The 27,868-nt window shown below is 44.7% G+C and overlaps 1 protein-coding gene across 1 annotated transcript in view; it reads left to right on the top strand.

Annotated features, from left to right (window-relative positions):
- LOC141476887 (netrin receptor DCC) overlaps positions 1 to 27,661 on the top strand; it is a 579,965-nt gene extending 552,304 nt beyond the window's left edge. The window contains exons 26-29 of the mRNA XM_074165768.1: positions 3,193 to 3,354; positions 10,972 to 11,184; positions 25,435 to 25,577; positions 27,572 to 27,661. Of these exons, the coding sequence (XP_074021869.1) occupies positions 3,193 to 3,354; positions 10,972 to 11,184; positions 25,435 to 25,577; positions 27,572 to 27,661 (608 nt within the window). The remainder of the gene's footprint in view (positions 1 to 3,192; positions 3,355 to 10,971; positions 11,185 to 25,434; positions 25,578 to 27,571) is intronic.
- Positions 27,662 to 27,868: the final 207 nt, after the last annotated feature.

The raw sequence follows: 27,868 nt of genomic DNA, 5'->3' as shown, positions 1-27,868 counted from the left end.
TCAATCTCTTGGTAGCTCTTGGCTTTTAGCTAGGAGTTCTACCTTTGGCCTCCCAAAATAGATGCGGACAGAAATCTATAGGAATTGGTAGATCTGTGTAAATTGCCTGAGTTAAAAATGGACATAGACTGACAGAAATCCATTTCATCCCAAAATTTCTATCTAGCTCTGCTGTTTAAAGATAAGTGCCTATTTGTAGGTTTGTGGAAAGGCACATCACAAATGATGCATTAAAAATAAAATAAAACGGAAGGAACTGAGTGAAGGAGAGGAGAGGGAATAACCTACCGGGTTTGTTCAGGAAATGACTTAGGAGGAACTGAGGGAGAGGATGAATTCCACTTCTCCACACCTTGGGCTGGATGTATCACCCCATTTCAGCCTCCACCCTCTTTATCATCTGGAAGAAAGACCGGTGAGATGAGGTGGAGAAATCTCTGACTCCACCTGGGAAATATTCCCATCTTGTAACCACGCTAATCTCAAAATCGGGCAATTTGTCCTGGTTTTTGGGGTGGGATTCCTCCTGGGTTGGCCTGGGTTGAAGGAGGGCACTACTCTAAGAAAATGGATAGACTTGGAGGGGTGGAAGCAAAATCAGAACCAAATCAATTGTCATTACGGTGGGTCAATAGCAGTGGTAGTTAAATAAAAGTCAAGGCAACATTTTTACGCAGCTTATAAATTAAAGTGCTCTTAAACAGATTTCTTTTTTTTTTTTTTCATTCAAATGATGCATTTTGACAAATTACATCCTCCTTTCTCTTTATTTATATATTCAACGGTATAAATCTAATCTACAGCGACAACATGCTGTGATTGTTTGCAAATAATTAAACTCAGATTTATAAAAGTCTTATTTGTGCGGGCGGCGTTATGCCGCGTGTGTTTATTCCCCCAGAAGATAAAAATTGCGGCTTTGTCAGATTCGATGCTTTAATTAATTTCTGAAAGAAATTGTCAGCAGCGAGCGATTAAGTAGATTGGAGAAGGAACATCATCATTCTGAAGGAAAACCCGCATAACTGTTAATTGTTAAATACCGAATGTGGAAGTCTTCGCGCTCGTCTCAATGATCAGTATTTGCAGGCTTTGAGAACAAATATACTCCGTAAGATGCCTTTGCTTACTGAAGTGGAAGGAGGATAAACCGGACGAATTTGATAAGGTTTTAGTGATATCTTTGATGGCTCCAATGCCGCTGGAATACAGGCGGTCACAAATACCCAGACTCTTATATAGAGAGGGGTATTTACAGAGAGAAATAATTGAGAAGGGGCTTTGCAAGCTATCCCACACAAGTGTCGTACCTCTAATTTTCCCGGTTTGTATTTGCAATCCTCACTTTTTAGAAGAGGGAAAATAAAATGCTCGCAGGGTAAAGCGGTGCAGAGATAGATTCCTCCTGTGTTTTTGCGGGGGGGGGGGGGTGTTTTTTCTCTTCATCCCCCCTCCCTCAAATTGCGGAAAAATCACAGCAGTTCTTGGTTTTTTCAGGGAAATCCGAAGATGTCGACTCAGTCGCTTTGGCAGCCTCTGGGGTGCTCGAACACGATTCAGAATGCCCCCCTTTGTCATTTCTTGGGTGCTGCTTTTTTGGGGTTTTTTTACATGATACAGTACATTTTTAAATGTAGAAGAGTGTTGAGGGAGCTCCCTGATTTGGTCAGGGAATTTCTGTTTTCAGTGTCTCAGTCTATCAGTATTAAGTGCAAATGCAATTGCTGACGGGCTGTGACAGAACCGATTTGTTGTCATATCTGCTTGAAATTGCAAAGAGTTATTGAAAAATGTTGCATGTTCCCTTTTCTCCAGCTTCTCTACAATAGAGTGCTGCAATGAATAGTAATCCTGTCTTATTTTAAAAATGAAAGTGCTAGGTGCCTCTGCCCTAAAAAAGAAATGAAGGAACGGACTTGGAAAAACAAGTTGTTCTTTAATAGGATTCAATAAAGAGGGATATTTTTCACTGTAGCAGCGATGTTATAAATATTGTCAATAAAAACGTCTTACACAGACAAAACGAAATGTCTGAAGAGTAGAAATTCTCTTCTAAGAGCAGGTGAATTGAACCCAGACAACTCCGAAGCTCAAATCACCCGGGTTAGCATTTCTTCATGAGTTTTCTACATCCTCACATTTTTACCTCTGGAAGCGCAGAGGTGTCTCGTTGACAGCCGTGTGCTTAGGAAAAAAAAAAAAAAACAACCCACCTTCCTAAAGCCTTGGCACCATCGTAGCTCCTTGTGTGACCTTGGGCAGGTAGCCCAGTTTGCCACTCTGGGTAATGGATGTAGCAGGAGTGAGAAGGAATTGTAATGACTGTCTTAAAAGTTTACAGCATTGCTTATAACTCATGTGTGAAAGGTGCTGGATAAGCCAAACCTTATCTTCAAGGAGCCAAAAAATCTCCGCTTATAATGTTTAGCTGGGCAAAACTTTCATGAGAGTTTCCAAGTTTTTCTTAAAGGCTACAAAGAAATTTGTGTAGCTTGATTATCAGCCCACTCCTCAAGCACTGACTTGTTGAAAATAAAGGAGATTACTCACAGGAAAGCCTGAATTTGGCACACTCTGGTCCTGGTTTTCAAATCAAAGCGTCGCTTAAATTCAACTCAAGAACTCAACTTCAGCTTCAGACTTATTAGCTGCGGGTTTGCTGCCACCTCTCACCCCTCTGTTCCTTACAGGTTTGGACTTTGCTGAGTGGGGAGTGATGCCCGGACACCCTCAGCCCCCTACTGGGCGCCCATTGGGGCCATCCGAGGGTGACAGGGACGTTGGTGTGAAGCTGGCAGACCTGATGGAAGAGTTGCAGGAGCCCAACAACTGAAATATAAGCCCTTAAAATGCCTGATCCGTTCCTTCTCACTGACTTGTCAAGGGTTCAAAGCACCCCCCAAAATGAGCCTGGGTAGCTGGAAAACAAAAAGCTAGCTAATTTTACGGATAACTAATTGCAGACTATAATTATCCAATGTATAGCAACTTCTATATACAGAGGTGGCTTCACAGGCATCTTTTACACTGAGCATTTGGGTATTTTATTTTGGAGATGTGGTTGTTGACGTGGTTGTTTCTGGTTCCCTATTACAGAATCACAGAATATTTTATTGACCCTCTAAGTACTATTATTTTTTTATAGTTTTCCAAAACCACTCATTTAATCTCTCTCTCCTTCTTTCCTTCCAGCCGTGGTCAGTGCCATTCCGGTGCCAACGCTAGAGAGCGCCCAGTACCCCGGGATCCTGCCGTCCCCCACCTGCGGATACCCCCACCCGCAGTTCACCCTTCGGCCGGTGCCCTTCCCGACCCTCTCTGTGGACAGGACCTTCGGAGCAGCAAGAAGTCAGTGCCTTTTTTCTGCTATTTGCTATTAAAGCGCTTGGCAATAGGTTTTTATCTATTATACATGGGGATGTATAAGCTCTAGCCGATGCAAATCACGCCATCGTGATTTTTGGGAGCCAGGATAAGTCCTGTCTGGTACCAGCAAGTAACTGGCCACGGGGCTGTCTCTTCTCCAGTTGCAATTTCCAATCTGTACTGAACACCTTAAAAGTTAAAAGTCATTGGATCTCTAATCCGATCCGCTCTTTTCTGCAGGTCTGTCGGTCATTTCACTGTATTTTAATTTCCTTTGCTTTATTCATGAGGGTATGCCCAGAAAAACACCGGCTTCAAGAGCTCTCCTTCATCCCGAGGCGGCATCTAGCATCATCGCTCATTAAGATCATCCCTGATAGCACTTACACGACCTCTCCACACAGTGTCTACCCAGGCTTAGCTGCCCTCACTGCTAGAAGCATTTTCTTTAACATCTAACTTGCTGAAATTTAAGCCAATTGTTTCTCGATCGGATGATAGCGGGAATGGAGAACAGCTTCTTCCCTCTGCAGATCCTTCTGTACACGTAAATACCGTTGTCCCGTCTCACGTCGCTCGTCCCTTCTCTCGGCTGAGCTCTACGTTCACGTTTGCTCCTCTCCAGTAATAGATTCGTGGTTTGTGTGTTCCCATAACTGCTCTTCACCTTATCGTGATCGCCCCCAGCCTCACCTTCCCGACTTCCCCCTCAGCCTCTGCCGCACCCGCAGCCATCTGTTCTTTCTTCAAGCCTAACGAGCGTGCTCTGGCATATTAATTATAGTTGGAGGGCTCATATTTTCTTATAATCCTCCCTTAACTCCACTGCATGGCAAGGCTGAATTATTGACAGATTCGTGTCAATCTGTTACAAGGATTTTTTTTCGCATCCCCCTGCTCCGCAGGGAGCTCGTCTCAAAGTGACTGATTTTTCCTCCTGTTTGGTTGCTGCTTCCAGACAGGTCCTTGGGGACCAGGGATTGAAATCCAGTGGTGGGATTGCAGGTAAAAGGTGGGTTCAGGTGTCCTAGTCGTCACCCTGATGTTCAGTCATCACCCTGATGTCTTCAGTGTGGTTGCTGAGGTGCTTTCAAAGCTCTTTCCCCTGGAGGGCCTCGCTGGAATAATCAGCTTTTGATCTGCTGCTTAAATTAATACCAAACCCACCACAAATGCAATGCACAGAAACAAAGTAAGATTCAGTTTCTTGCTTGATACGTTTGACGTTGGGGAATAAAACCAAAATTAACTATCCGGTGCCTGGTCATGGAGATGGAAGAAGAAAAATTGGAGGACTGATTTGTTTCCTCAGCCTTCATCGTTTCGGCTTGCTCATAAAGGCCCTGACCATATAGGTTTATATAATGGGATGTTAATTACTTTTCATTCCAAGGAGGGATGAAGGCCTTTAAACCTGCTCCCAACCCCTGCCCTGGGCAGGGACACCTCCCACCAGACCAGGTTGCTCCAAGCCCCATCCAACCTGGCCTTGAACCCCTCCAGGGATGGGGCAGCCACAGCTTCTCTGGGCAACCTGGGCCAGGGTCTCACCACCCTCACAGCAAAGAAGTTCTTCCCCACATCTCATCTCAATCTCCCCTCTTTCAGTGTCAAACCCTTCCCCCTCCTCCTATGGCTCCCCTCCCTGATCCGGAGTCCCTCCCCAGCTTTCCTGGAGCCCCTTGAGGGACTGGAAGGGGCTCTAAGGTCTCCCCGGAGCCTTCTCTTCTCCAGGCTGAACCCCCCCAACTCTCTCAGCCTGTCAGCGTTTACTTTTATACATAAAAACTATATTACGAATATGATGCCTGAAGCTTTTCTGGGCAATGGTGCTGTTGGTGCTGGGTGCCGGCGCTCATGACCTCAGCCCAACTGGAGGAGCGGTCCATCTCCAGCGCATCCGACTGAGCAGCAGCTGCTTCATTTGTGGCTCCCCTCCCGCTGCCTCACCACGGCGGAGAAAAGGGATAGATCAACAAAATCACTCCAACTCTTTGAATTATTCTTTTGGCTTTTAATACACTCATGCAGTTGAGAGCAACTAGCGGTTAAGGAGACTGTAGAGATGCTACATGAAGCCTTTTTTCTGTGTTTTACCCCTCCGTGAAAAATTTACTTGACTCTTGACCAACTGTAGCTGTGTCTGAAAAAAGAAATGTCCAGCAATAATTCCTCCGAGACGGAGCCCACCTGCAGCCCATCGATCAAGACGTAGCAATCCCCGAATAAATCACACGCCGTGCCATTAGCGAGGGTGTTGCTCGGCATCCTGCCGGCCAGACGATGCTTCAACGCCGCCTTCGCTTTCTGAAGGCTTTTCTCATTGACCCGAAGATTCGAGTGCTGCAACTTATCTTTAGGACAAATGTTCCGCTGAAGAGGAAACTAAAGAAAATGGAAAAAAGAGTCAGACCCCGGCCAGAGCTTGACTAAAAAGCTGTCCTGCCTGTTCGATTGCTGCTGATGACACTACCAGCCATAAAATACAATGGGTAAATAGCAGTTTTTCCAGGCAGAAACCACCTCTGAGCCACGATAAAGTGACTTTTGTTTGGTCAGCAATCCTTCCCATGGCTTGCCTTCTCCTCCAGGCTCCTCCAGAGCTCCATCTGCTTACAACGTTTTCAAGACAAGGAGGAGAAGACGGTGACATTTCTAGTTTGCCATGTATTATAGAAGGAATATGTTCTTTTTCTCCTCTGCCACAACCTCTGGAGATGCTGAGCCATCACGGTCTCCAGTAGGGAAAGAAGAGAGCTGGAGGAAACCCATCTCCCACTTGGGAGGTCCTAGGGTGGCCCCTCGCCATCCTGCTCCATTCCCAACCACACATTGGTCAGCAGAAACAGGCTGTGTCCTGGTCCCATCCCTATCACACTTTTCCAGGAGTCTAACCCTAAAAACTACAACTGGGGAGCCATTCATCAATGTTTTGTCCTGATAATTCACGTGATGAAAACTTGGAGATGTTCAGAAAATACTTTTTTTTTTTTTTTTAAAATAAAAATATACTATTTTCTGGTACTAAAAAAAAAGATTGAAAATTGTGTAAACCAGAACAACAAGACAACAATTATATTCATTAGTTCTACATAGTCATAGAAAAGTATCATGGAATGAAGGTAACTTTACCTACAGAAACGTGTTGGCGAGATGCACTAAAGCCAGTGTTTCCTGAGCCCATTTCCCCTTGGAGCTGAGTTTCTGGTTGTGAACAGTCAGCTCTTTGAAGCGAGCCCATCCACCTGGGAAGCTTAAATCCCTTCTATCACAGAAGCTGCATTCTGGAGTTACTGGAAATGGTCATTTTTACTCCACAGTCCGCTTTGGGTCCAGCAGGGGTTGCAGCATCTCACAGGAGAGGGATGGGTGCTCTAAGGGAGTTGCGGTAAGGTCCTGCTTAGCCCCTCATTTCCTTTGTTTTCCTCCAGAAACTAAATCAGCAGCAAAGCAATTTGGTTTTTTTCAGTACTTAATTCTCTGGATTTAACCTCATATGATTTAAAAATGATTCTGCCGCATTCCCGTGATTCAGCTTCAGATTAGCTATATTCTAAAAGGATTTATCAAAAGTATTCTTTGGGATATACTTAAAATCACACGAGAGTAGTAACCTGATAATAAGCATACCAAAAAAATTACGTGCTGTAACAACATCCAGAGATCTCAACAAGAATGAGGCCCTGGTTTGTTATTATACAGGTGTATGGTCTGGGACACGTGATGTTTATAACTTGTATCAGCTCAAAAATGCACAGAAGGTCATCAGCAGGTATGGAATAAAGTCCCATTTTAGGTCCCCACCTGCCATCACATACTTGGAATTGTTATTCCCTTTGGTTCTCAGCCTGTATTGATTTTTCATTACCCCAGGCTGCAGCAGAGCCGACAGCCACAAATCCACGCGGGAATGTTTCCAAGTGTTACTTCTTAATAGAAGATACACAATGTAAAAATACGCTCAAGAGACCTAAATTCATTAAACTGGTGAACAGCGTTTTACCAACCGACAATTAATGCAAAAGCAAAAAGAAGGTCAAAAGGCTTTGTATCTCCTATATTTTCCTCTGCTTGGTGAGCAGTGTCCATGGCTACTGAAGTTCAAAGCCAGCTCCCTCTCAGTGTTCCTCACGCATAAAACGGATGCAAGTAGGGCTTTATCCAAGGCTGCTCCAAAGCAATCAGAGACCGTAATTGGTTTTACTGGGCTTTAGAAGAGATCTTCACGTCCAGCATAATATTTTCTTTACTCTGGCAAAATGCTATACTAAATTCAAGAGCCAAAGATCACAACTGGAACGTGGCATGGTGTTGTCCATGAGGAGTAAGGTCAATTGGGAGTTTACTTTCTTTAAAAAAAAGATAAAAATTGGATTGGTAGAAATAATCAGAATTCTTGGGCCCTGCTGTTGAGGTGTAAATATCTGGCCGCTGGGCAGGGGATTGATGGAGCGATGTAGGCAGCAGTAGCGATGTGCTCATCTTCAGCCATCCTTCAGATAAACAATCCATCCCCTCTTCCTGCAGGGACTTGAGTGAATTGCAAATTGATGGGTCTCATTATGTTTGCACATCTTATTTTAGGAAAAAAGTCTTCTCAAGCATGAAGCACCTTCATTAGACTACTTACCTTCAGTATTTAAAATCCCAACTCTGGCTTCTGATTTTAATAGAGTCATCACACCTTCCTCTTCAGTAATAGATGAAGGGTAACCTGGAATCTTTTCTGTGATAATGGCTACATAGGTCTCCAGATTTTACAACGAAATCCATAAGATAAAACATATCCGTACGGTAAAGCAGTAATTTAATAGCCTTTTAATGCAGAGACCGTTATGCTGATGCTGGCTGGTAAAGTTGATAAAGCTTTGTTATCTGAGAGCACCACTGCAGAAAATACTGAGAAGGTTTACTTGTTTCTCCGAGCAGGTCAAGAGCATCCCAAAAGAACTGTCCTTAAGGACAGAATGAAAAGCATTGGGCTCCATAGGAGATTCAGGCTTTGACAAACATGTTGAAAGACATTTTGAGGCTACGAGCATGGACAAAAGGCTTTATTTTGACTAGAATGAAAGGCCTCGCCAAGGATTTGCTCCAGAAAGCATTGTAACCTCAGATGTGCCTCTTCCTTGACTAGGACAAGGTGAAGGGAGAGGAGAACCCAACACCCACGGTAGACTAGAGAAGCGACACGCTGTGACACCTTCTGGAATGTTTGAACAGTAAGGGTGGAATGATCTAAACTATCATTCCTGCTCTACCCTCTTACAAATAACTTCAATATCTCTGGCCTCCTTAAGGCGAATGGTAGCCCTCAGAGAAGAAAAGACAAGGGTCTGCTGGGCAAGGAAGGAAATGGAAAAAGCAGCCATCAGTAATGGCGTGATGATGCAAAGAGCCTTGAAGGTGAAAACAAGGCAAACGAGCCATGGTTGAGCAAACTTTTACAAACTGTAGAAGATTTTGACCTTGCCCTGATCCTGTAGTCGGGTTTCTGTCCGCGGTCTTCAGTATGGCCAGGGCCGTCTGCGGCATTGCCATAGGAACAAGCTGAGGGGCTGATTTCTCCTCATTTCCATCTTTCAAAATTGTTTTGCCACTTAGTAGGTTGCAATTACTTACATACTTTGACATTAATTATTATAAAATGCCTTGAGATTTGCCTGGGCTGTGTAATTGCATGTTATTTGCGCAGCGAGTTCTGGTTGTTGCAGCGAGCTTTGAGAGAAACCAGATCCTCTGGAGCATTTTGGGTCCTGGTGTAATAACTAATTCTCATATCTACGTGTCAGGAAGGTTGTTTTCTTCTGTAAAAGGTTGAGCTTTTCCAAGGTTGAGCTTTCCTGCCAGGAGCTGCGAGACTAACCGTTGTGCTGTGAGCCATCCTGGCTGGTGTAGATACCGTGGAGACGCTGGACAACACCAACACGCTCAAATTAAAGAAATTTCTTGTTGTGATCAGGCTCTTCACAAACCATTTTTCTTGCTTCTGCTCTTCAGCTTGTGAATAATGGCTTTGGGGGTGCTGTCGCCAAAGGGAGAACGTTCTCCAGTGCTGCTCCTCGGGGCGGTGGGGCAGGAGGTGGGAGAGGGGACAGGAGAGGCCACCAGCCTGAGCTCCAAGGAAGCCTCAACAGCATGCGTAATTCAGGAGTTGGAAGAGAAGATAGGAGATGGTGTTTTCCACCCAGTTCTCTTATGCTTATATTGCAATAGGAAGGAAATAGAAGTGGCAGGCTCTTTTTTGGGGGCGTGGGGAAACTTAACTTCTTGCTGTCACCCATAAAGCACCACGGCAGACTCACACTTACCAGTCCTCCTCGTAATTAGTTCTTGACTAGTTCAGCTCGTCAGGGTAGGCGTAGCGGTCGGGAAGAGATTGTAAAGATTTCTTTATTCCAATTACTGTTCCCTTACAAGAACAATCTGTTTTCTTTGCAATTCTTTTTTTTCTGTCTTTGTTTATTTTCTTAAACTTCTAAAAGTCTGAATAACGCGGGACAGAGTGGTTTCCCAGTGTAAGGACCAGCAGCGGGTTTCTCTGCGTGACCAAGAGTCGGTTGTTGGGTGAAGAGCAGCGCCGTAAATCTGGGCCGTGCCACCGGGATGTGTGAGGGCACATCCCGCCTCTCGTTGTCGTCTCTCCCTCTCCTTCTGCAGCATCTTCTTCACGGCACAGAAGAAACTCTGATTTTAGTCTACAGGGTTAGAAGGTTTTCCGTCTGATAAGTTTCAAGAGAACCTTTATCTGCATTCTCCTGGTGACATTGGACCACACTGTGGACCATACCCTGAAAACTCCTGTACAATCATCATCATATGGTCATTTATAATTGGGTACAACATGGCTTTCTAGAGGGCTGTAGAAATAAAGGGCTTTTCTCTTTGTTTCATCCTATTATTTTCCTTAATACTGCGTTTGCTTCTGTTTTCTGCCATGGGAAGTCCATGACAGAGGATGATACCAGAAGCTTCTTTGAAGAACCACCTCAGAACAGAGGGAAGCCATCTTGTGTGTTAGAAGGTTGACGTGGAACATGTAAATCTCTGAAAAATTGAATATAGGCTAATAAAATAGCAACCTACTGCTTTGGCACACTGAATGTTACAGCTGTCTCCCGGAAGAACAATATTGGTGATTGGTTATGTGGAAATTAATCAAGTCCTTTCTTTGTCTCCAGCTTTTTTCCACTGTGACTGGAACAGTATCGTTATGCTGAACATACTTGTAGCTTCTTCCAACCTCCACGTGATGTATTTATTGATTTTTAAAATTTAAAAGCACAGAGAGAGGAAAGGTAGAGAGGAGATAAAAATACCATGCTTGCTTTCTTAGGTGTTTTTTTTTTTAAAGGAAGATGTTTTGAGCTTCAGATCGTACGTGGCCACTCTGAGGAACATCTGGTTTTTAATTCTTCTGCCAATAACTTTTGATGGAACTGTTTACCCATTTCCTGCACCTTCTTGGAGGGTGGAGGCTATTGCTGTCCCTTCTGCTGAGAACGACCGTAAAAGTAGGAAATGGGACATAAAAAAATACATCAATAACAGTTGTTTTTTCTTTTTTTCCCTTTTTTTTTTTTTTTTTGGCTTATTTTCTTGCAGCTGTAAACGAAGGACCGGCACCGCAGCAGCCCTCCTTGCTCCCGCAGACGCAGCCCGAGCACTCCACCACCGAGGACGCCCCCAGCAGAACCATCCCCACCGCCTGCGTCCGCCCCACGCACCCGCTCCGCAGCTTTGCCAACCCCTTGCTACCTCCGCCCATGAGTGCAATAGAACCGAAAGTCCCTTACACGCCACTTCTGTCCCAAACAGGTAAGAGCGACGGGGGGAAAATCCTCCGGTACCACTCATCTGAATCACTGCCATCCCATTCGTGAGAAAATCAGAGAGGACAAGAGCGTCCCCTGCCTTTAAGAACTATCTCTAAGTGCTCACAGAATGGAAAGTGAATATATACAATTTTATGGTAATAATCCAATAGCTCATTCTGACAATCTGGAATAAAAAGTCAGGACGAGGCAATAGCTTAAAGTCAGAGTTAACAAGTAAGTGACAACAACGAATTAAATGAGATGCCAAATTAATCACTCGGCTTTGTTTCCAGTCTCCTGTTATGCTACGGTGGCTTGAACCCGTGCCAAATGCTTGACACTTGTTTCCAGGCTTGCCTTTTCGATAATGAAAGGGCTGTTTATGTATGCTGGAAAAGAACGGACTGCAATCCACTCCAGTGGGCAACCTGCTTCAAAATTAAATAGCGAGCCCGCAAGGAACAGAGAGAAAATTATTATTAAAAAAACAAACAAACAAACAAAAAAAAAAAACCACCAAAAAAACCACCAAAAAACCCCACCGCCAAACAAAAAAAGGCTGTAGAATGGTGTCAGTGTTGAATGAAGCCGTGGGCTGGTTTCAGGGTTAGATTAAACGTAGCGAAACATTTGTTCGTAAAGTAGGGCTGCTGCTAAAATGGCTCTTTGCGTGAACTGGTATAATTTGAGTAACGCTATTTGCCTCGGTAAGCCTCGCTGCTGGAGCTATTCAGGAATAAAAACCAAGAGTTTGCAGACTGATTTTAAACGGTTCGCCCCGCTCCTTGAGCTCGGATAATCTCCAGTTTGGCTCGGACAACCTCTGAGATTTCAGCTCTTTTCTCTTCCAGTACTGCTTTCCCAGCGTAGCTTTCTCGCCGTACAGCATATGTTGGGTCGGTGTTTGCAACAAGCCGGCTACCGAAACAGCTCCGCGTTTTTACTGGAAGCACCTGCTATCCATCAGCAAGTAATCCAGTTTCTGACAGCAGACAGAAGTAGATAAATCCTTGTTTGTTGGGAGAACTGCTTTGGCCAAATAGCGCGGCTGAATTATTTTTTATATATAACAGAGTCCATTCATCTTTACGTAGTGCTGCGTTGTACTTTCTGGGGATGCAGTTCTCCTTGTCTTACTTTGGTGAGTAACCCTGGTTACCTCGAAAGGACTATTTATTCCCTAAGTCAATCAAAAGTTTACATTTTAACCATTATAATTGGGGGTTGAGGTAAAGAGAGAGGAAGTTGAGGCGTGTTACTAATCTTCAACAAGAATCCCATCATCCCGAAAAACAAAATTGCCCTTTTTTTGGGTAAATGCTCTTATGTAGGCAGATGCAGTGTTGCCTACAAACAGCGTGCGGGACTTTGTTATTAGGCAAAACTGAGAACTGAAAGTTTATGGCGCTAATCTGCCATAAAGCAATGGAAATAAATAAAGCAAATGCGAAAGCAGTATAAACAAACCTGTTTTTCTGGACTCTGTCACATAGATGAAAGCGAGTTGCTGGGTTATATATGGCACTCAAACTCTTGTATTCACTGATATACTGAAACCACCATTTTTACTTGATAGAATTGTGTATAACTTCATTTCTGATCTGCCTCTGGCTATTTTGTGGTGTTGGGGGCTATTTGTTTCTCTCTGTGTATTGTTTCTCTGGCTTTTCTCAATGTACTTGTCCTCGGAGTCGTTAACCAGACTGATGGTGTCTCCTTTACCAAGTTCTTGTAGAAAGGTTTCCTTTCTAAGTGTTAACTGGGCAGTGGGGCGTGCAGATCCTGGTCCTGCACATGAACTGGGCTGCTCTTTTAGTACCCACTCCTGGAACCCAGATTTCTCTCGTTTTCACTTAAAAGAGGGAGAGAGAAAGCATTGAAAAAGAGATATCAAGAAAGGGCACTTCATTTCACTAGAAATTCTGAGTATTTAATACTACCCATTAGCATGATGTTTCAGCCATAGTTAGATATCCACCAAAGGGAAATTTTGAAGACTTTTGTGACTTTACAAAGCTTGTGATGTATTCGTCTATTTGAAGAAAACCTCCTAGAGAAGAGGACCGACGTGTCCCGGCAGTCACTCATCCCTCGTCCCCGCTGGCAGAGCAAAGGGTGGCCAAGCTCTCTGCGGAGACACTACGTCTTATGGACCACATCTGCTAATTATACCCCACTCAGGGACATCTCAGGTTTAAAAGGCTCTTAGCAAATTCCCACATTGCGGTATCTGTTTCCATAACCTGATAGATAGAATTAATTGATTTTTCATTATATTTTTCTTAGACTTAAGGCATTTTCGACATGTCCTGTGGAATAGAATTATAGAGTCATAGAATCATCCAGGTTGGAAGAGACCCTTGGGATCATCGAGTCCAACCATCTACCCTACACTACAAAGTTCTCCCCTATATCATATCCCCCAACACCACATCTAAACGGCTCTTAAACACATCCAGGGATGGTGACTCAACCCCCTCCCTGGGCAGCCTGTTCCAATGCCCGACCACTCTTTCTGTGAAAAATTCTTTCCTGATGTTCAGTCTAAACCTACCCTGCTGGAGCTTGAAGCCATTCCCTCTCGTTCTGTCATTAGTTACCTGTGAGAAGAGACCAGCACCAACCTCTCTACAGTGTCCTTTCAAGTAGTTGTAGGGAGTGATGAGGTCTCCCCTCAGTCTCCTCTTCCTCAAACTAAACAGTCCCAGCTCCCTCAATCACTCTTCATAAGATTTATTCTCCAGGCCCTTCACCAGCTTCATTGCCCTCCTCTGCACTCGCTCCAGCACCTCGATATCTCTCTTGGATTGAGGTGCCCAAAACTGGACACAATACTCCAGGTGTGGCCTCACCAGTGCTGAGTACAGGGGCACAATCACCTCCCTGCTTCTGCTGGTGTAAAGTAATAAAGTAATAGGGCAGTAAGTAAGGGACTCATCACCACTTAAACCCATCAAACTCCTCTTTGCCTTGCTGTCCTGTTTTTTAGAAGCATGTCAGTCAGGTGTGTCATCCCTCCAGACAACACGTGACTAAAGGAATGATCCCACGGAATTCAGAAGGGGAGAAAAGCAGCAGAGAACTGCAGAGATTGAGCCAGAGCTTTCCAGCAAAGACTTCAAAAAGCAAGAACCTCAAGTTCAGCAGAGACTTCCCCTGAAATCCCATCGTTGCTGGTTTGCAGACTCTCCTCCCTCCAGCCCCATGAGTTTTATATCTCCTTTTATAGAGAAGCTTGGGTGGAAATGCCAGGCAGGGGTGTCCTCTGGTCCTCAGCCAGCCCCACAGCCAACCGCAGGCTGAAGCTCTAGATGTATTTGTATATCTAGATGATAGTTCTGCCGCCGATGTCTAACACTGGCCCTCATGCGTTACTAGTATCAGAATTAATTTTTGGATCTCGCCCAGAGAATAGATGAGCTTTTTCTTGGCTTTGATTGACCCGATGCTAAAGGAGGGGTCTCCTCTAATATTTTATCTGTTCCGTATATCTCTGTAGTGGCATTATAATTAGCTGTTAAACTCCATCATGTGGTTCATCAAAAAGACGTACAGAGATCGTTATTCAGTTGGGGGGGAATTTTGCCATGAGGATGTGGATAAATATTTAAAAGGCTGTGCTCCTGGTTTGGGGTCATGACATCAGCCTAATCCAGAGCTAAAATCTGCCATTTTTCTTCCTTTTTTTTTTTTTTTTTGCTTGAGCCCAGTAAATCTGAACCCTTCACGTCAAGCCCTTCCCGTTGATATTTTATGGGAGATCTCACCTTTTCATCACTGCGTTGTGATGGAGCACCGGAGGTTCCTAATACTTATTCTGAAGGCGTGAGAATGACTCCACGGTATTTCCAATCCCCACTGTGGCTGCTCTTGCTTCTCTTTGCAAATCATACACATAGAATATAAGTGATTTGACTTAATCCCCTTTCAGGTTAAATAGAAAGTGTTTGATGGAGTGTTGAGCTTATTGCATTATAGATCTGACATAAATTGCACAAATGGACAGGATAGGTATTTTTTTTTTTTTTTTACCCTCACAAATGAAAATTCCTTTTAGGTCTTGATGATCAGCTGCACTTTAAATGAACCTGAATTAGGAGGTCATTTTTCTTCTGCAGAAGCAAGTGTGGGGTGATAAAAAAAAATGCCGCCTGCGAAGTGGTGGTTTTTATATTGTGTCACAGTTCTAAAACTTCAGCTTTTTCAGGCTCCTATATCTTTTTGTGAGATTGTAAAAATGCTGCATTTTTTTTCTATTGCTACTCCACCAAAAAAAAAGTGTAGTTGGAAATCCAAATTGTCGTCTTCTGGCTCTTCCTGGAATCATTCAGTGATGCCCCAGAGCTACAAACTGCTTTATTGTACAGCAAAATTGAGCTTGGTTTTCCTTCCTCCTGCTGAGCTGGAGGCGATGCCCCGAACTGCCGATGGGCTGGGAGCGCAGGGAAAGGGGTTGGGCTGCAGAGGAACCGCTCCAGGTTTATTTCTTTACCTCTTTGGGAAAAAAAAAAAAAAAAACAAAACAAAACACCACCACGTATTTTCAATGTTTGGGGAGTGAAAGTGAAGAGCAAGGTGAAGACATCCGGTGGTAAACATCCATGTGTAAAAAGCAGGATATTGCCTGGACATCAGTACAAATCCTTCCCACATCCAGGCTGACCCCCACGCTATTTTCATTACCAAATGGGATAAGAAAGCCTGATAAGAAAATGAGCTCCCTGAGGAGGTTTTTCTGCCGTTTTTATATATATATATAGCTATTTGTAAGAAAAGAACCAGAAAAAAAAGATAAGAGCGGAGGTTTGCAAAGCTAGAGTTTAAAACCGTGAGCTAGCGGTCAAATAAATAAGGGATGAAATCAAGAGGAAAAAAAGGGTATATTGGTATTAAGCAGTGAATCCTGGGCCATAATAATCTCAAATAGCGAGGCTTCGGGGCCTCAGTAGATGCTGAAATTACAGAGATCCTTAGAAGAGTGAATATAGAAAGACTTTTTCAATTCTGCTGAAAATAGACTGCTCCTCAGAGGAGCATTGGCGAAATCCCCGTTACACCAGTGTCTTGAATATCAGATCTCAGCTGGAGGTTTTAGAGGTAGAAATTCCAAGAATAAAACTTTTGCCTGCAAATCAGGCAAATTTTGGAGACGTGACCTTAGAACTCTCTGGTGCTAGATTTACACATTTAATTGCTCTCCGTTTTTTTAGAGCGTTTAATCCCCTCCCGTGCAAAGTGGGGAGTTAATTTGTGAGCACATTTAATCCGAACAATCAATTAGCTCTAATTAATTAGCTATACAACCAAATTCTGGGTCCCTTTTTTGTTGTTGTTGTTGTTTTGTAAGTTCACCACTCTCAATAAAAAAAATCCCAGTGCCAATATAAAACCCAAATGAAAACCTATTGCTTCTAATTTGAACTCAGTCATTGAATATGAAGGCACCTAGGAACTCTTTTGTTAATAGGGTATAAAAATATCTCTGGGGTAGGGTGTTTTTTTTCTGATTTTAATGAGTGTAAATGAGATTATGGACTTCTCTTCATCGTAGTCTGCAGTAAGCAAGGTCTGTAAATTCACTGAAAATATGGGAATGATTCATTCTTGAACCTTTTCTTCTGAAATCATAGCTTTTTGCACTAGTAACTCCCAGATTCAGATGAAAGTTATTCTTTTATTTCATAAGCTTTTACCTGTCCAGTAAAGTTTAATTAACACTTGAGACACAGGAGTTGTCTCATTAAAATCAACGGGGCTACGGGAAGGTGTAAAGTGAAGTGTGGATTTAGGTGTGGGTCTGGATAAATGACCTCATTCCCTTTTGATAGAAACGATCTATTCCAATACAAGGCATCAGTCAGATCATTAAATTATGTACTAATAATTATACTCTAAATGCATAGAAAGATTTAATGATGGGCCATTTCTCTTCCTATATTTCATAAGCAGACAAACACAACTTTTTCCACTGCGTGTACAATTTCTCCATATTCATTTGGGATTGTGTTTGCTACCATTGAAATGCTGCAGCCAACGAGTCGCTTTTGCCCTAGCACTTATTTATCCCACACAGAATTTCCAGCAAATAGATGGAAAAAAAAAAAAAAAAAAAAAAAGAGCAGCCGAGAAGACAGAGGACAAATCTCTCATGTTTCCGTGTAGTTGAGGAGGCTGAGTTTTTGTCTTGAAGTGTCCTTCCCAAACTCACTGTTTCTGTGCCTGTTCTGAAACCGTAGCACGTAGAAATGTGCGAAGTGCATCAGTGGTATTTCAAAAGCCTCCCCGACAGGCAGTCTCAGTACTTGCTTGGTACCGTATTCTGGAGAGTGATTAAATGACCTCTTTCTTTCTCTTTCGTGTTTTATTTCTCTTTTTACTTTATTTCTCCTACTATGAATTATATCTAAATTAAACTTTGCCTCTTTTTAGAACAATTTCCCTTGCGGAATGAGCCAGGCCTCCCTTGATTATCACCTCAAAAGTCATTTTTAGAAACTCAATTTCACCGTGAAAAATATTTTTCCCACCTGTAATGTAAAACAGCTGAGTCTTCAACTAATATTTTTCATATAGTTACTTATTCTGCTCCCCTGAGAGGCACTGTCTTACTTAAACAGGAGCATCCTGCCACGGAGATGCAAGCGAGCTCACTGATACGTCTTACTCTCACCTTTATGTTTCAACTTTTAAGTCATTTAAACTGACACTGTTTTTACTGGGGGGAATGTCAAATAACCTGGAAGTGGCATTTGATCCTTTTGTGATTTTTCTGTTGTACTTTTATGAGAAAATTACCTCTTCGTATTGCAAGGTAAGCAGCATATCCTACCAGCTTTGATTACTTAATGTGGGAAGACACCTGGCTTTGCGTTGCTATACAGCCCTTCTTCCCCACCCCTGAAGTTCAGGTGTCTCTTTACTGTTAGAAGCATCTGGGATGGATGAAATTCTTCAATAATTTTAATTTTCCAGATTGGTCGCTTTCAGTTCTGTGAGCTCTGACATATCTCGGTGGGAGCATCCTTGCAGATTCCTCCGTGCCGGCAGGTCTGCATGACTTAATGACACGGGTAGTTTTTGTCTTTTGCCCTCTTGGTTAGAAAAAGCTGTGGTTGCCTTCTGGTTTCTGCAGCTTATTTTGACTTCTGTAGTCTCATTATACAGGATTCATCTTGGTGCTCTTCATCCTCCAAGAATCATTCAGTTCTTATGGAAACAAAGGCTTGTTTGGACCCCAGTAGACAGATCCATTTTCAGCCGCCTCCTTGGACCAGGTGATCTTCAACTGCAGATCTTCATCTTCTCGTCCTTAATGTATGTCCTGTCTGTTGGGCTGTTGGATATAAGAATATATCTGTATCCCCAGTTTGGAAATCTTTTATTTAAGTTTCCAATTTAGTTCTATGAGACGTGTCTATAAAGACCTTGCCTGATGCCAAATATTTTTCACTTTGTTGAAAATCCGAAACCAACAACAAAAATCAGCTTTAGATTAATTGAGTATTGAATAGAGCATTTTGTCCAACTCTGGACTGAAGAGACTCAAAAGAGCAGCCAGAACAACTGGGACCAGTTCCCCATGTACAACACAATGCATTTTACTGCACACTCCTCTTTTCAGAGGTTGTCCAGTGTCCTCTCTGCTGTTTGATGATGGTTGTATGTGTTTATGGAGAGCAGAATATTAGGAAAATAAATATTTTTAAAATGCTGTATGTCCTGTATCTGGTGTTTTAGCCTAGATACATCCTTCCTCAGCCCAGCTGTTGGTGATCTCCATGAAGAACACCTTGGCATTGCGAGCTTGATCCACATCTCGCTGGGGTTAATGGAAGGACTTTTGTTGCCTTTGAGTTTTGCGTTACCCCCTCGTGAAACCCAATTACTCCAATCTTTCTGAGAAGCACAGGATTCGTAGGCAGTGCTGACTCCCTCACGTCTTCTGTTCCATCTGTAGATTATCATCTAGACTCTTCCTCTTTGTCACCGGCAGTTAGAAACCCCCCCTCAACACTTTGTAGGGTTCATTTTTTCCTGCGTGCAAGTCCTCAGACTTGTACAGAGCTTTCCAGATGGGATCTTCTCAGCGTTTTGTAAAACAACATTGTCATTTGCCTTGTTTCTGCCAAAAATTGCTTCCCTCATACACCTGGAGATGGTCATCGACTTCTCTGAGGCACATACCCACTTGTAGGCTTGAAATCAGAAGCATCCAGGCTTTTTTCATCTCTTGTTTCCCTCTGTCGGACCCAGCAGAATTTATGGCAAAACTTCCTGTTCCTTCTTCTCAGAGATGACTCATTCCTAGCTAATTTTAGGCTTCTGATGAATAGGTGTCTGCTCTGTGCCAGTCACATAACTCTCTGTGCAGCCAAAGGAGAGAGAAGATCTTCTGAAAGACAATTCATCCGACCTCTCTGCAAACTTTGGAAGGTGCTTTTTTCCAGAGGTGATGGAGGGAGATGAAAGAACCAGCAGAGACTCGTCCTTGATTTTTAAACAGCTGAAGCAATGTGAAATTCGGATGGAGGGATGTGCTGTGGAAGTCTGAAAGTTTGCATGAGCAGCAGATATGCAGAAAAGTCCCTGCGGTTCCTGTCATGTTTCTCCAGCCATACTTCCAATGTTTCTCCAGCCATACTTCCAAGCTTTTGCTAGTACTAGATTTCATAATCCCACACCTATTGTATGTACCAAAATACTAGGAATCGGTCCTAGATCCAGATCTTAGAGTCACAGAATCATGGAACACCAGGTTGGAAGGGACTTTAAGGATCATCTGGTCCAGCCTTTCTTGGCAAAAACACGGTCTAGACAAGATGGCCCAGATCTTGAGGAACTCCACTGGTAGCCGCCTTCTACTCCAGTATTCTCCATTGAGCATGATTTCTCTCCATAAATCAGCTCCTTATGATTTTGGAATTTATGTCCTTTTTCTCCACATTACCTCTTTTTTTCCATGTCACTGTTTTGCATCATCACCCAGAATGCCCCTAACACATGAACCACACAAGAATTTTTGATCTTCAAGTTTGACACAGACCCCAGATCCATTGAGTGTGGACATAGCATTTTTGACACTTTCTGAGTTTCCAGCAGAAAACCAAATCCCTCTCCCTAAAATGAATTACACAGAATCACAGACTGGCAGGGTTTGGAAGATGATCCAGAGCAGGGTCACCCAGAGCACGTTGCACAGGAACGTGTCCAGGCAGGTTTGGAATGTCTCCAGAGAAGGAGACTCCACCACCTCTCTGGGCAGCCTCTCCCACCCTCTGCCACCCTCAAAGTGAAGTTCCTCCTCATGTTTAGATGGAACTTCTTACATTCAAGTTTGTGCCCATTGCCCCTTGTCCCGACACTGGGCACCACTGATAAGAGTCTGGCCCCATCCTCTTGCCACTTGCCTTTTAGATATTGCTCAGCATTGATGAGGTCCCCTCTCAGTCTGCTCTTCTCCAGGCTGAACAGCCCCAGGTCTCTCAGCCTTTCCTCAGCAGAGATGGTGAGTTGTTATCACCTGAGTACATCACCTCATGTCCCATTTCACATAGCTCCAAATAAAATAACACCAAGTAGCTCTCCCCAAGTATTGCTGTCACCAGGATGGATGTTCTACTGGTTTGACTTGGTGTCCATGATGATGAAGTATGGCCTGATATGCAAAAATGCAGGTGGAGTTAGAAACTGCTTGGTTTTGGTTTGATGATGGATCACACTGATGTGCGGTGCTCCTGAAGCACCAAGGATGGTCCTACAGTGAGCTCGGTTGGTGTGGGCCTCAGAGAGGCCATGGTAGTTGGGATTTGCAGCTGGTAGCCAAATGTTATTTAACTAATGAGTCAGGGAAGCGCTTAATAACCCTATGGAGAAAATGAGACTTCTAAAGAGTGAATCCGTGCTGGGGCTGCTCGGAGTCACACCTGACCGGTATTGTCATCTTCTGCCTCTTGCCGCCTCAGCGCCAAGGTTTGCTCTTCTTCACTGGTGAGACTCCTGCTGGGATGGAGAACATTAGAAACCAAAGTGATTTTAATTTAATTAGCTGCTCATTTGCATAAGTGAGTTTACTTAGCACGTCAGCCTTCTGCGTCCAGGATCCTCCTTGGTCTTTTTAACGTCCTTTGAGGGAAGAGGACTCAACTCTTGTACTAATTACATGTTACAGGAGTTGCCTTGGAAAAGAGTCACTGCTGTCAAAGTTGCAGAAGAACTTGAAACGTGCAGCTGCGTGTAAGGGAAATTTTCTGGGCTTCATTATAGTTCTCGGCGTTAACGATTCGCCTGTTGCTTCCGTGAGCTAAAGGGCAAAAAGATGCACAAACTGCACTTGCTAAACGTCGTTAGGGCTTCTCATTAACAATATCCAGGAGGCAACATCTGTCTTTGTGCAGAAAATGGGGGTCTTTAAGTCCAATTACCGCAATTAACGAGTTACATATGAGAAGCATGATTTTTACCACGGGATTTCGGGGATTACAAGAGCAACTTACTCCACGTTTCACACGAGCTCCTCACCACCGCAGGAAATATTTACTTCCCCGCCAGCCCGTGACAATCAAACAAGATGAAGTCACTTGTTTAAAAAAAAAAAAAAAAGCCTATTTGGGTCCATTAGCTCCCCAATAAACAGCATGGATGCAATTTTCCGCGGTGGCTCTATCTTGTTATATGTTCTTATTATTTAGTCTTCCCATCACAGTGCTATCCCAGGACTCAATCCAGATTCCCTGGGACAGGAATGGGATAAAACTAGAATAAAAGCAATGCCCCAGGCTGCAGGGGCCACAGCTGCGTTTTTCTTCTTTGCCGGGCGCCGCAGGTGTTTTCAAACTGGGGGGAAAAAAAAAATGATTGGAGTTAATTTTAGCTTGGAGTTAATTTTCCCCCGATGCTGCCTTCTTCGCTTCATTTTTTGGAGTCGGGCGTTTCTCAGCGTGTAGCTGCTGGGTGCGCGTGTGGAGTGTCGGTGTGTGCGTGTTCCCCGCCCTACTTCTTTGGAAATAAGCTTTTTTTTTTTTTTTTTTAATTAAGGAATGGAAGTGAAAAAACCCTTTCCTTTTTTAAAAACCTGATTGGAATGTGCGGCTCTGAGAAGACTGAATCTCTCGCAGCCCAAAAGGCCAGTCACATCCTGGGCTGCATCAAAAGAAGTGTTGCCAGCAGATCCAGAGAGGTGATTCTGCCACTTCGCTCTGGTGAGACCTCACCTGGAGCACTGTGTGCGGGTCTGGAGCCCTCAATGTAGAAAGGACGTGGACCTGATGGAGCGGGTCCAGAGGAGGGCCACCAAAATGATCAGGGGGCTGGAGCACCTCTCCTGTGAGGACAGGCTGAGGGAGCTGGGGTTGTTCAGCTTGGAGAAAAGGAGGCTCCGGGGAGACCTCATAGCGGCCTTCCAGTACCTGAGGGGGGCTACAGGAAGGCCGGGGAGGGTCTGTTTACAAAGGCCTGCAGTGACAGGACGAGGGGCAATGGCTTTAAGTTGGAGAAGGGGAGATTTAGATTGGATATTAGGAAAAAGTTCTTTACCATGAGGGTGGTGGAACACTGGAACAGGTTGCCCAGGGAGGTGGTTGAGGCCCCTTCCCTTGAGATATTCAAGGTGAAGCTCGACGAGGCCCTGGGCAACCTGGTCTAGTTGGGGGTGTCCCTGCTGACTGCGGGGAGGTCGGACTAGATGACCTTTGGAGGTCCCTTCCGGCCTGGACCAATCTATGAATCTATGAATCTGTGGGGGGGGCTCTATCTTCTGCTCTTGCTTTGAGATACAGGGAGGCTTGAAGGCCCAGCTGTTAAGACTTTCAGCTATTAAACTGGAGCTGGGAGAGCGAGAGCATCTTGGTGGCGATCTTTTTTAGCTCGTATTGAGCTTTCACATGTTCGTGTCTTCAGCTAAATGGGCGTTATCTGCGATTCTCAGCCGTAAAGGATGTCCGTGAGTCCCTCCCTCCCCGGCCCCGTCTCGTAGCTCTCTACTGGAACTCACTTTTAATGACCAGGCTGTTGGCGACTGGTTTTCGGGAGGGATTTTGTTCTCTCTTCTGCTCCGTCGTGTTTTTTCTGCCTTAAACTGACTAAAAACGTAAACACAATTATTTGAAGTACTGGAAAATGGAATTAAATGAAGTGCTGGCAGCCGCCTGCCTTCCTCCACTGGAGGTGACGCTCCGGGCTCAGGAGCATCGCTTCCTTGATACGTTCATGATCCATAAGAAAAGGCAGGTAATCAGGTGGGAATCTAGTGATGAGGAAAACAAGTAAGTCTTTAAACTTCAGATTCATAAAAAGTTTGGTTTTGCGTGGAAACTGGGTGGGTTTCTGAGCCGAGACGGCGATTCTGGAGTGAGCCGGGGTGCATCCCACGTGGATGGAGACGTCTCCCACGCTCCTGGTCCCTGCATCTCGGCTCCAGAGCTACGAGCATCCTCGTGCAAACCTGCCCCATGGCTCGTTTTTGGGATACTCCTTCTTCTGTGCACATTTTATGGCTGGAGGGTCTCAGAACCTGTTTTTCTGGTCCAGTTCTGATGCATTGGCCAATCTTAACTTGACTTACTGAGGCCGATGCCTTTTAATGAGCACAATCAGCTACTAAAGAGATGGCTGTTGTTATTATCTTTATTATGGTACACATTTTCTTAATAGAAGAAAGGCAGGGAACTCGCTGAAGGTCATAGTGGAGGAAATATGTAGGAAAAAGAAAAAGCCATTTATTTATGTTTCGTCTTCTTCATTTCAACGGGAGTCAAATGAGCAGAATAAAAATCGTGCCCAAGTCCCACGGGAGATGGAAACCTGCCCAAAGTGAGACTCCAAAGCCATCCCCTGTGCCGGAGGGGATCTGCCGTTACTGGTGGGGAGGCCAGGGGGATCTGACAGTCCCTGGTAGGTGATGCCCCCTGCCAAGCAAGCATCAGCCTGGAGGTGGCATATGTAAAGATCTGAACATGAACCTTGCCTTAGGGCACAAGAAGGCATCCGAGTGGTTTAATGTCAATAGATGGAAAGCGGGAAGAAGACATTCTGGGGAGCTGGGTGGCTGAAAGAAGTGCTAGAGCCACTCACTGGGATGAGTTTGGGTCATAGGGATGCTTAAGCAGCAGCTTCAGGGGGAGCAGGATTTGGCTGGCAGCAAACAAGCTTGAAATGTGCCCATTTTTGGCCTTGAATCTATGATGCATGAGGCACACGATGTCAGTGTGGCTTTGGATGGCAACTTTAATTCTAGAACTCTCCCAGCGCACTGAAAATCAACGTGGTGCGTGCCTGCGGTTCAGCTGGTGGCCCTGGTGTCTCCAGCAGGGTCTTGCACCTTGTGCTGAGCGGAGGCAGGTTGGCCAGGACAGAGGTTTTAGTCTTTGATGGTTTAAATCATTAAAAGAGACAAATAATCCTTAAATTTCCTCTGGAGGAGAGCCGAGACCGTCTCAGTTGATGCATCTTTAAAAGGCTGAGACCTCTTTTGCCGAGCAGCAGTATTGGGGCTTCATGGAGGGGGCAGGAGGAGTTTCCGCAGAGCTGCTTAAAAAGAGGAATCCCTTTCTGTTGAAAAAATTAATGTATTTTGATACTTTTTTTTTTTTAACTCATTCCAAGCTGGCATAAAAAGTCAGAAAGAACTTATTTTGGGGGGGAGAAAAAATGAAATACAATATTTATTTTAGCTTGTTGGGTGACCCACCTGAGGGCTGCTTTCAACTTGAGGGAGTTGGGAAGAAAAATAGAGGAGAATGATGAAAATGAGCTGCATTCCCCCAGCTTGGCCACTGCTCTCTGCTCTTCGGTATCGCTTTCTCCCTCAAAAACAACATCAAACTGAGAGTTCCCTGCCAGGCAGAGGCCACGGAACCCAGGTGTTCCTTATCTTCCTGGAGTACCTGGTTTGGAGGTGGTTTTTTTTTTCCCAGGAAAATTTACGTTTCTCTGTGAAAACTTTTGGGTTTTGCCAAAGAGCGTGCTCCATCGAAAAGTAACGTCAACAGAAAATTGCAAACCTGCTGCGGCTGCGAGTCCTCCTTGGGGAACGGAGCCCAGGAAATACAATTGAAGGGTTCTTAGGAAGTGTTGCTCCTCCTGATGCTCCTCCAGGAAGAACCAGTGTCTGGGAAGGGGACTGTACGTTTCCAACTGAAAACACGCCCAGCAATGGTAAAACCAGCTGCGTTTTACCTACGGTCCCAAAATCTCACGATAATCTCCGTTTTTCTCCCCCCCGGCTTCTCAAGGTGACTTTTATTTCTCTTTCCAGGGCCCAACCTCCCCAAGGCTCAGGTGAAAACAGCATCCCTTGGCTTGGCGGGGAAAGCCAGGTCACCTCTGCTGCCCGTCTCGGTCCCCACGGCCCCGGAGGTTGCGGAAGAGGGCCACAAGCAGACGGAGGACGCCACCAACGTAAGAACCCTCTTTAAAAAAGCTCCTAAAAAGTTTTGGCAGCCGGTAAAACTCTGCTGTTGACTTTAGTGGACTTTGGCGTGTGTGATAGAGGGGAGAAGCAAGTGCTTCGATTCTCCATTAATATTATCCAAGGGACAATTTCCTCGACCTCTCCTGAGCGCCCCGAGATACTGGGAGAAGAGAAGGAAGGGGTGAGAGGAGCGATAAGGGAAGAAAATAATTTCGGCAGGAAAAATTATATAGTAATACCAGATAATGGTGAGAAAAAGAACACTGAAGCAGCAGATGAGTGAAGAGGTGGAGAAATTAGAATAATCTTTTCACTCCTGTTAAGACTTGTCTTAGAGGAGGGTCTCACGTGAGCCAGAAGATGAAACAGTGTAAAAGAAAAGGAATAAGGAAAAAGAGAAATATATTAAATACATGTTGTATATCGCCTCTTTCCATCTACTTGCATGAGAGAATTTTTCGCTAGGCAAAAATAGCAGCGATTTGTCCAACATCTTGTTAGTGAATCCTTTTATGTCTTCAGCTTGGCTAAAGGGAGAAACAAAAGATTTGTCGTTATCAACAGCATAAAAATACACTTCTACATATAGTGGCAGAAGGATTCTCACATTTTGTTGGGAAAAGGGTATCCAGGATGATGTAAGAGACATGGAATCTCCTACTGGAATGGGAACAGGAAGGAAAACCCCCTCCATGGTAAAATTGCTGGCGTTAGGAGTAATTTAACACAGGACATATGATGACATAAAGTGTGATTTCAGCTCTCAGTACCATATTTTATCCCAGCAGCACAATTTCGGAGAGACACTGCTCCAGCTCCACAAGTGTGAGGGCCGTTACAGGCAGCAAGCTCTTCAGGTGGTCAGAATCTGGGGAGAAAGGTTAAAATTTGGGGGATTTTTTTCAAGCTTGACTCTGCAGGTGCTCTTTGAAGCTGCCTGTTCCATCCCAACTTGGGCACTGCAGGGCTTATACAGCACTTTCAGAACTCGTACTGGGTAAAACGCAAGCCGGGCAGACGTGGTGCTGAGGGACATGGTTTCGTGGTGGACTTGGCAGTGTTGGGTTGATGGTTGGACTCGGTGATCTTAAAGGTCCCTTCCAACCTAGACAGTTCTGTAATTCTATAACTAACTAATGTTTGAGCTCCCGCTCACTGTCTAAAAGCGGGGGATCCCTCCTTTTGCTCTTGCTTTGGTAATTTTTGAGGTTATGGTTCCCAACAATAAGTGCAATGCTGATGGTTTTAGGTTTTGTTGCAGATTCTTGGTTGACCGAGAGGATTACGTTCTTCCAGCCTGGTTAGGTGCCTCTGAAAACTGTTCGCAGTCATAGAATCACAGAATGGTTTGGGTTGGAAGGCACCTTAAAGACTCCTGTCCAACCTGGCCTTGAACCCCTCCAGGGATGGGGCAGCCACAGCTTCTCTGGGCAACCTGGGCCAGGCTCTCACCACCCTCACAGCAAAGGATTGCTTCCCCAGATCTCATCTCAATCTCCCCTCTTTCAGTGTCAAACCCTTCCCCCTCGTCCTATGGCTCCCCTCCCTGATCCAGAGTCCCTCCCCAGCTTTCCTGGAGCCCCTTTAGGGACTGGAAGGGGCTCTAAGGTCTCCTTTGAGCCTTCTCTTCTCCAGGCTGAACCCCCCCAACTCTCTCAGCCTGTCCTCACAGCAGAGGGGCTCCAGCCCTCCCAGCATCTTCATGGACTCCTCTGGACCCACTAAAGCTGATGGTAGAAATTCCCAACCACCGGCAAGGGCTGAGAAGTTCAACTAATTGCTGGTTTCCAGCTCATGTGTTGAGCCTGGAGCTACCCAGCCTCTAAGCATCAGTCCATCCTTGAAGGCCCCAGGTCCCTGAGGACCATGCAGGGAAGATGTCCCAGTGGGGGACCCCGGGATGTCCCTGCCATGTCCTGGGCTCTGTGCAGGGGGGTTCAGTTCCCATCCCGCTGATCCATGTGTGTTTGTTCACTTGCAGGTTTACGAGCAGGATGATCTGAGCGAACAGATGGCCAGTTTGGAGGGGCTAATGAAGCAGCTCAACGCTATCACAGGCTCAGCCTTCTAACAGCTCTTGATGAAGCGATAATTATCCCGGAGCATTGCAGCAAACCAGGATTTCACGCCTACCACCCACGTACACCACCCCATAAAATCATCTTGTTGCCGGTACCACTCCTTCAGCGCAAGGAAGATCCCTGCAAGGTCCTAAAAGGAATGATAAAATGAAGAAAAAGGAAAGAATATCGATGGAAACGTGCCAGAACTGTAGCTC

Source organism: Numenius arquata, chromosome Z, assembly GCF_964106895.1.
Source record: "Numenius arquata chromosome Z, bNumArq3.hap1.1, whole genome shotgun sequence".
In the NCBI taxonomy this organism is placed as follows: Eukaryota; Metazoa; Chordata; class Aves; order Charadriiformes; family Scolopacidae; genus Numenius; species Numenius arquata.
Note: the sequence above shows the minus strand (reverse complement) of the source record. Positions and strands in the feature narration are given on the sequence as shown.